This window comes from Chionomys nivalis, chromosome 11 (genome assembly GCF_950005125.1).
Source record: "Chionomys nivalis chromosome 11, mChiNiv1.1, whole genome shotgun sequence".
NCBI classification, from domain to species: Eukaryota; Metazoa; Chordata; class Mammalia; order Rodentia; family Cricetidae; genus Chionomys; species Chionomys nivalis.
Genome location: NC_080096.1, coordinates 18,859,298 through 18,867,031, shown reverse-complemented (window position 1 = coordinate 18,867,031; position 7,734 = coordinate 18,859,298). Strand labels below are relative to the sequence as shown.

Sequence of the window (7,734 nt, the reverse complement as noted above, 5' to 3'; positions counted from 1 at the left end):
ATCTGAGTCTAGGTGTCTGTGTGTGGGTCTGTGGATGTGAGTTTAGCTGTCTATGGCTCAAGTCAGATGTCAGACCCCATAGAGTTGGACAGAAGGCTTAAGGTTGTGAGCCACTCAAACATGGGTCTTCTTAACTGCTAAGTCATCTTTTCAGGCATAGGTAAAGTTCTTAAATAATTTGAAAATAAAAAAGCCTCACAAAGTCTTACCAAGATTTAATGTACATTTATTCTTAACACGTGGAACATATAGTATAAAGATTTCATACTGAATAAATGATATTCATTAAGCCAAAAAAGGAAAAAAAGGAGGAATTTACATCAAGTTTTTAGCTACATTGTTGAAATACAAATATGCAGATTTTATCACTGAAAAAATCTCAATGTGTTTCTTCATCAGGAACTTCAACTGAACCTAGAACTTTTTCACACCTCGATTAGAAAGGAAACAAAACAAAACAAAAACCCAGAAAAAATAAACTATAAGTTGATTGGCTGCCGAGACAGCAAGGACTTTTTACAGAGACCTGTACAGCATCGCACCAAGGGGGGCGATGTCTGGCAAGAGATTAAATAGCTGTGTCTCGCTTTGTGCAGGTCACCAACTTGTTAACTCGTCATACTATAAAGGGGTGGCTGGGAAGGGGACCAAACTGTGGCGATTCAAGGGTATGTGCAATGTACAACATCATATATATACACACGTGGCAGCGCAGCCGCTGCAGCTAAAGGTTAAAACCAGTTCTAAGAGGTGATCTCAGGGTTATTCATACAATCAAGGAGGAGAGAAAGAGGTCAGGGTGTTGTAGGTTCACACATGATACTTTGGGGGAAAAGCCTTTTTTTTCTCCTCAACATTTAACTAAAAACATTTTTTAAAAACTACAGCTTGCTGCTGACCCAGCGTCTTCTCTCATTCCCATGTGAGACATTATTATTACAGTATGTTTACAGTATCAGGTGTACAGTACAGTACATGAAAGGGTCTACACTCTACTGCACAGGCCTCTCCAGTGAACAGGGTCTGCTCACAACTGCGAACGTCTCGGCTCCTGCGAGATTGTGAATGGACAGCAATAAACCACACAGTTCAGCAGTCACCTTTTGTCCTTCAGGGTTTTTTTGTATTTTTTTTCCTTTTTTTAGCCATTAAAAACAGTTATGAAATGTGGCATCCCGTTGATGCAAGAACCAGGAAAGCCATTTTTCCCCAAACTCACTGTAAACAACAGTAACTTTGGTTAAAATAAAAAAGTCTTCTATGTAGGCAGAGCTTTGTCTTTTCAAATAGGGTAGGGTCCTGAGGGAAGCAGGTGAGGATGAGGAACAGAAAGGTGTTAGGGAGTGGGGGTGGGGAGAGACTTTCCCAAGGGAGAAGCTGGACAGCACAGGGTAAACTGGATTCTGAGGTGGTTTTGCATAAATAAAGGGCAACAGTCAGTTTCTAAGTTCTCCACACACTCACACACACACAGGGAGGGGAGGTGTCCCACGGCTGTCATGACTGGCCAATCAAAAACAGTACATCACAAATGACTTGTGAAACCAATGAGTTCATCAATGGTGATACCGAGATGTCCAACAGCCGTGACTCATACAGAGTGAACTCTGAGTGGTTCTCGTCCACCTTTGCCAGGGCAAGCAGTGCACGGGCAGCCCGCCGCATCATGTCCACACTAGTTGGTTCAAAGGGTGGGTTCTGCATATGGAGGAGGCTGGCCTGGCTCTGCTGGAACTGTGTGGCAGCAAGGCTGTCCTCTAGGAAGCCTAGGAGGTTGCCGATGCTGCCCTTCTGCACCGCAATGGCCCGGGCTGCCAGGCTGTCCCCCTGTGCCAGATTGGCCAGCAGTACCACAGCCATCTCCCGGCATACTGGGTTCTTTCGATCACTGAGGAAGCGCACCATGGTACTATACAACTTCTCCAGGCGGCTAAATGGGGGCGTGGCCAGGATCAGGTCCACATTGTTGTCCTGGATGCTGAGCTTGCTGAGGGTTTCTAAGACCAATCTCTGGGGAGAAAGGACGGCATTGGGGCCTAGGGTGGAGAAAGGGTCCTGGGCTTCAGCTGAAGGGCAAACTGCCCAGTGTAGGAGTCCGTCCAGCACAGGCAGGCAGATGCTTTCAGGGTACGGGGATAGGTCCAGCTGCCCCGAGATGTTGGCCAGCGTGACCAGCGTGTTTTCCCGGAGCATCTCCAAGCAGTCCCACCACCACTCCACCTTGTCACAGCTCACCCCTTGGTCCTGCTCCTCCTCCTTCTCGTAAGTTAGTGGTGCCTGCTTCCGCTCTGGATGCTTATGGTGCAGTAGGATCAGCTTGCCTAGGATAAGCAGCAGCCCTGGGTGTTTGGACATCTCAAAGTCGTTGCCTGGCACAAATGACAGGCTCCGGATGGTATTGGAGACGCAGACACAGCGCTTAGCAAGGGAATCCTGCCAGTCCAGAAGGGTACACAGTGGGGTCTCATCCTTACTGTGGGGCTCATCCTCTAAAATCTTGATGTTCCGGTGGCTCTGTGCTGGGCTAATGCCAAATGGAAATTTGCTGCTCTCCTTGGTGGCCTCTGCACTCTTTGTTCCCTCATCAGTCAACGTGCTAGACCGGGTGGACAACATGTCATCCATAGTGGCTGTGATCCTTTTTTCTGGAAGGGCATCAGGCGGGGGGCCCTCCTGCTCTGCTGTCCCTTGTGTACCCTCTACTGTTGTGAGGTGTTTCCGAGGGGGCGTTGGGCAGGGCACATAAGGCCGGGAAGGCAGCAGCTCTACCTTGCTCTCAAAATGGGTCTGGATATGCTCAGTGGTATCCCCACCACCAATCCGCCAGTGCAGCAGGCCACTGTCAAACTCCTGCACACGCCCAAGCTTATCTGAGCAGTCCACCACAAATGGGTCGTTCTTCTGCACAATCTTTACTGGAAGCTTGTCAAACTTACTGACTAGCTTCTCCTCACTATTCTCTGAAGCTGGCTTATCCTTGCCTAAGAAGGCCATCTCCTCATCATTTTCAACCACTTCTTCCTCCTCCTCCAGTTTAGAATCTAGGAGTTCTTCATCTTCTTCCTCTGTGGGGGCTGGACTAGACACCTTGCTGAATCTCCCAGGATCTAATAGTGTTCTCTGTCCTGGGTCCCCCACCTCATACTCCTTTAAAATGCCAAAGATCTCAATCAGGCATCGACGGAAATATTCCACAAGGAGCTCTAGCAACCCTGGGAGCTGAAAGACAGAGAAAAGGAAATAAACCAGGGGAAGAGTCCGTGACCTGAGAGTCCCGAAGCTCTATCTAATTGTTTTCATTTCAAGCTAACCATCTCTCACTTAGGAGGTAAAGCTGTCCCCTTTATAAAGGCCTCTGCCCGGGCAGACTGTAGGGCTTCACTTCTCTCACCCATCTTCTCACAAAAGGAGCACAAAGCCTCCCCTCTGCCCAAACAATGGCCGCATAAGCCTGCCCTAGCAGGCTGGAATTGTTAGCCACACATCAGTACCGCCCAACACCCTGAAATCTCTTCTTTCTGAATGAATGTTTGCTTTTTACCAGGTCCCTGATCACTGCCACTGCCCATCTAGGGTGGTCTCTATACTTCATGGCCATATGGAGCCCAAGTCGAAGCATGCTGGGATAAGCCCTTCCCAACACAAGCTAGAAAAGGAACACACTGTCAACAGATGTTCATCTAGTCTCCACTAATTTTCAGTAAGATTCACTTTTGGTTGAATTCCTTTCATCCACCTGATTTTTGGAATTAAAAAAGCCTTGGTTTGAATACTGCCTTTCCCAGAAGTTAGCTGTATAAAATGAGGAAAACCTGCAAAACTTTATAAAGTTGTTCTAGGATACTGAAAATCATGAAAATTTCTTTCTTTACTTTCCTGCGTACAACAATATCATTCAATGAAAAGTCAGTCATGCTTTGGTCAGCTTCAGGGCATCACAAATGTAAGCCCAGTTCAAGGCTAGTCTGGGCTATGTAGGGACACATACGGTGTAGGGTGCTGGAGAGATAGCTCAACTTGGGAGGTAGAGGTAGGCGGATCCCTGTGAGTTCGAGGCCAGCCTGGTCTACAAGAGCTAGTGCCAGGCAGGCTCCAAAGCAACACAGAGAAACCTTGTCTCAAAAATAAAACCAACTGCCGGGCGGTGGTGGCGCACGCCTTTAATCCCAGCACTCGGGAGGCAGAGGCAGGCGGATCTCTGTGAGTTCGAGACCAGCCTGGTCTACAGAGCTAGTTCCAGGACGGGCTCCAAAGCCACAGAGAAACCCTGTCTCGAAAAAACCAAAAAAAAAAAAATAAATAAAACCAACTAAATAAATAAACAAAACAACAACAACAAAAAACCTAACCTAACCAACAAAAAGCTGTAAACCTAGCCTAGCTGGGTAATGGTGGCATGTGCCTTTAATCCCAGCACTCAGGGAGGGAGAAGCAGGGGGATCTCGTGAATTCAAGGCCTGTCTGAGCGAGTTCCAGGACAGGCTTCAAACCACACACACACACACACACACACACACACACACACACACAAAATAAAATAAAATAAAAAGAAAAAACAAAACAAACAAACAAACAAACAAAAAACCCCTAATTCTAGTTCTAGGAGATTCAACACCACTAAATAAGCACTAGACATATAGGTGGTACACAGATACATTCAGACAAGACAGGCAGACACATACACACACAGACACCCCAGATATATAAGTGATAGACACATGCAAGCAAACACACACACAGACACCCCAGATATATAAGTGATAGACACATGCAAGCAAACACACACACAAACCCCTCCTCAACCTCATGCAAGAAAACTAAGACTAGCAATGCCTTCATTTACTTAAGAGTATAAATGGGAGGGAGGGGGAAACCTGCTATGGTCACAATGACACAGATACCACAATGTTATTTCTGGTAGATTGGAAATATCCCTAGTAGTCTATCATACTATCTAGGTAAACAAAGATGACTTTGAACATCTGATCTCCTAAATGCACACCTCCCAAGTGCTGGTATTTGTGTGCCACCACACCTGATTTATGCGGCAATGGGAGTTCATCTCTGGACCATGCACATGCTAAGGAAGCGCTTCACCATCTAAATTACAGTCTCCAATCTTAAATTTCTTTTTAATTAAGCTATAAATAAAATCCTTTAGAGTCGGGTGGTTGTGGTGCACTCTTAAAACCTTGTCTTGAGGCCGGGCGGTGGTGGCGCACGCCTTTAATCCCAGCACTCGGGAGGCAGAGGCAGGCGAATCTCTGTGAGTTCGAGGCCAGCCTGGTCTACAGAGCTAGTTCCAGGACAGGAACCAAAAACTACAGACAAACCCTGTCCCGAAAAATCAAAAAAAAAAAAAAACCAACCAACCAAACAAACAAAAAAAACCTTGTCTTGAAAAGACAAGATAAAATCAATATATGGAAGGGAGGAGGGAGGACTCCAGGAGGAGGAGTATGACTGCCCGCAAGAGGGAGGTGGAGTCAGCTCTCTCTCTTTACATCCTAACATGGGAACTACACTCGGTCTCCACTGGCAAGTTCCATCTTGCTGGATTACTTTCTTTTTGTTTTTTGAGCCAGGGTTTCTCTATGCACCCTTGGCTGTCCTGGAACTCGCTCTGTAGACCAGGCTGCCCTTAAACTCACAGAGATCCTCCTGCCCCTGCCTCCTGAGTGCTGGTGTGTGCACCACAAGCACCAGGCTGCTCCCAGCTCAGAGTAAGTAGTACCTTTTAAGAGGAGGCAGAGGCAGGCAGATCTCTTGAGTTCAGGGCCTATAGAACAAGTTCCAGGAAATCAGAGCTACACAGAGAAATATAAAAAATTTTCTCAAAAAATAAAAGCAAAAACCTTCCAGTTGAGCATCTTAGCTGGGCAGGCTAAGATAGAAGAACCAAAGTCTGAGGTTAACCTGTCACAAAACAAAACAAACCTCAACAAGAGCTGGAGCAACAATAAAACCCCAACAACAACCTTGCTCCCAAACAAAACTCTTTCGAACTTAACCTTACACTAACAACTCATGTAAATTAATACTGTTCCCATGTCCAGTGTAAAGGGAAGCAAAGTATACACAAAGATTTCCAGCAAAGTGACAAGCGTGTTAGCTGAGGCTGGCTTTGTTCTTGTAGTCACTTAATATTACGGACAACAACAATGTCCAAGTCCTCCCCACCCTGCCCAGAACCTGTACTCACCTGACTGAGGTTGAAGGTCATAATGCTGTTGTCATCATATAGGAGGATGTTAATGGTGTCTAACGCCCACGTGCTCTCTGCCAGGAGCCCAGACTTGAGGGACATCATTACCCGCCATGCCTCCGGGGTTCCTGAAATAAACCTCTATGTTGTCTATCCACCAAGCCCTGGCTGGCTAGAGGCACCCTAAGCCTGTCCCGTTAGTCAGGCTATTCTGACTTCATTGCTTCTAAGCTGCCCAGGACACCAGTATGTGGCAGAGTCCTAAAGAAAAACCTAAAATCAGCTTATTTCTTCCACCCTTCAAATTCTTTTCCTTTATTTCAGTAAACACTCTAACTTATTTAAGCATATCCAGAGTATCAGGATGGAGGGAACCATGTGGAAGATGGAAGGGGTGGTAGGTTCAGCCACCAGACCAGGGAGCGCTCCTTACCAATGTCTTTCATTGTGAGCCGCCTTCTCTGCTTCAGCACAGGCTGGGTAGCTTCCACAGAGCCAGGTGGGAAGGTGATATCCCGCCGAATCATAGGGGGCTGCACAGGGGTGGGTGCTATGTGTGACGCAGGTACTGGTGGACCTGCCTTCTGCATTTTCATGCCAGAGTGCAGGAATGGAGATTTGCTAGGAGAGGTGCGGTTCTCCATTGGCCGGACAAGGGGAGCGGGGCTGGATACCTGAGGAATGTGATTCTGCATGCTCGGTGGGGGCTGGTAGTTAGATGGAGGGGGTCTTGTCATGGGGGGTACAGGGGCTGAAGGACCATATGGAGGTTGGCGTGTGCCATGGGAAGGCCATGGGCCTTCATGGTTGGCCCTCTGATCTGTGTGGAGCATTTCATCTGTTCGGTTCACACCATGATACGCAGGACCCTGGGGGGCAGAGCCTGTGCTCTGTCTGTTGGCATAATTGTAGGTCATGTCATTACGCCCCTGCCACATGGTGCCTTGCTGAGCAACCTCGGCTGATGCCTGTATAGGGCCGCCCATCATTTGTGGTGGCATGTTCTGCTGGGCATTGGAACCAGGAGGTGCAGAGACCCGGTCTCGGCCAAACTGGAATGGAAATTGGTTCTGGGGGCCGCCTGCTGGTCGGCGCTCAGTAGCAGCGGTGGCAGCAGCAGGATAGGCATTGCTGTACTGGTTGTACACATCTTGTTGAGGGGAAGGCTGGGCAGCTTGTTGCTGGCTGGCAGACTGGGACTGAGCTGCAGGCAACTGTTGCTGTTGAGGCTGCCCTTGCCCAGTGCTATATGGCACACTGTACATCTCCCCTTCATGCCGCTTGGCAGGAGGGCCATATGTGCCATCCATTGGCCTCTTATAATTCTAAGGCAGAGAAAACACAGGGCAAATTAATATTGTGTATTCAGTCACAAAAATAACAAGTGCTATGGATGTCTTTCACTAGACATTAACTCATTTTTCTTTTGCTCCTTTGAAAGACAGGACACAGATGCCAAGAGAACAAAAGAAAACACCTTTGCAAATTATCTTTTGAAGCTGCTTCTGAGAGCAACCACTATTTTCTCT

At 47.5% G+C, this 7,734-nt stretch overlaps 1 protein-coding gene across 2 annotated transcripts in view; it reads right to left on the bottom strand.

Annotated features, from left to right (window-relative positions):
* Positions 1-218: 218 nt before the first annotated feature.
* Arid1a (AT-rich interaction domain 1A) overlaps positions 219-7,734 on the bottom strand; it is an 80,428-nt gene continuing 72,912 nt past the window's right edge. For both annotated transcript variants that reach the window (XM_057783663.1, XM_057783662.1), the window contains exons 18-20: positions 6,639-7,530; positions 6,203-6,333; positions 219-3,219 (exon numbers count right to left, since the gene is read on the bottom strand). In XM_057783663.1, coding sequence (XP_057639646.1) covers positions 1,498-3,219; positions 6,203-6,333; positions 6,639-7,530 — 2,745 coding nt within the window. In that variant the 3' untranslated portion in view covers positions 219-1,497. The remainder of the gene's footprint in view (positions 3,220-6,202; positions 6,334-6,638; positions 7,531-7,734) is intronic.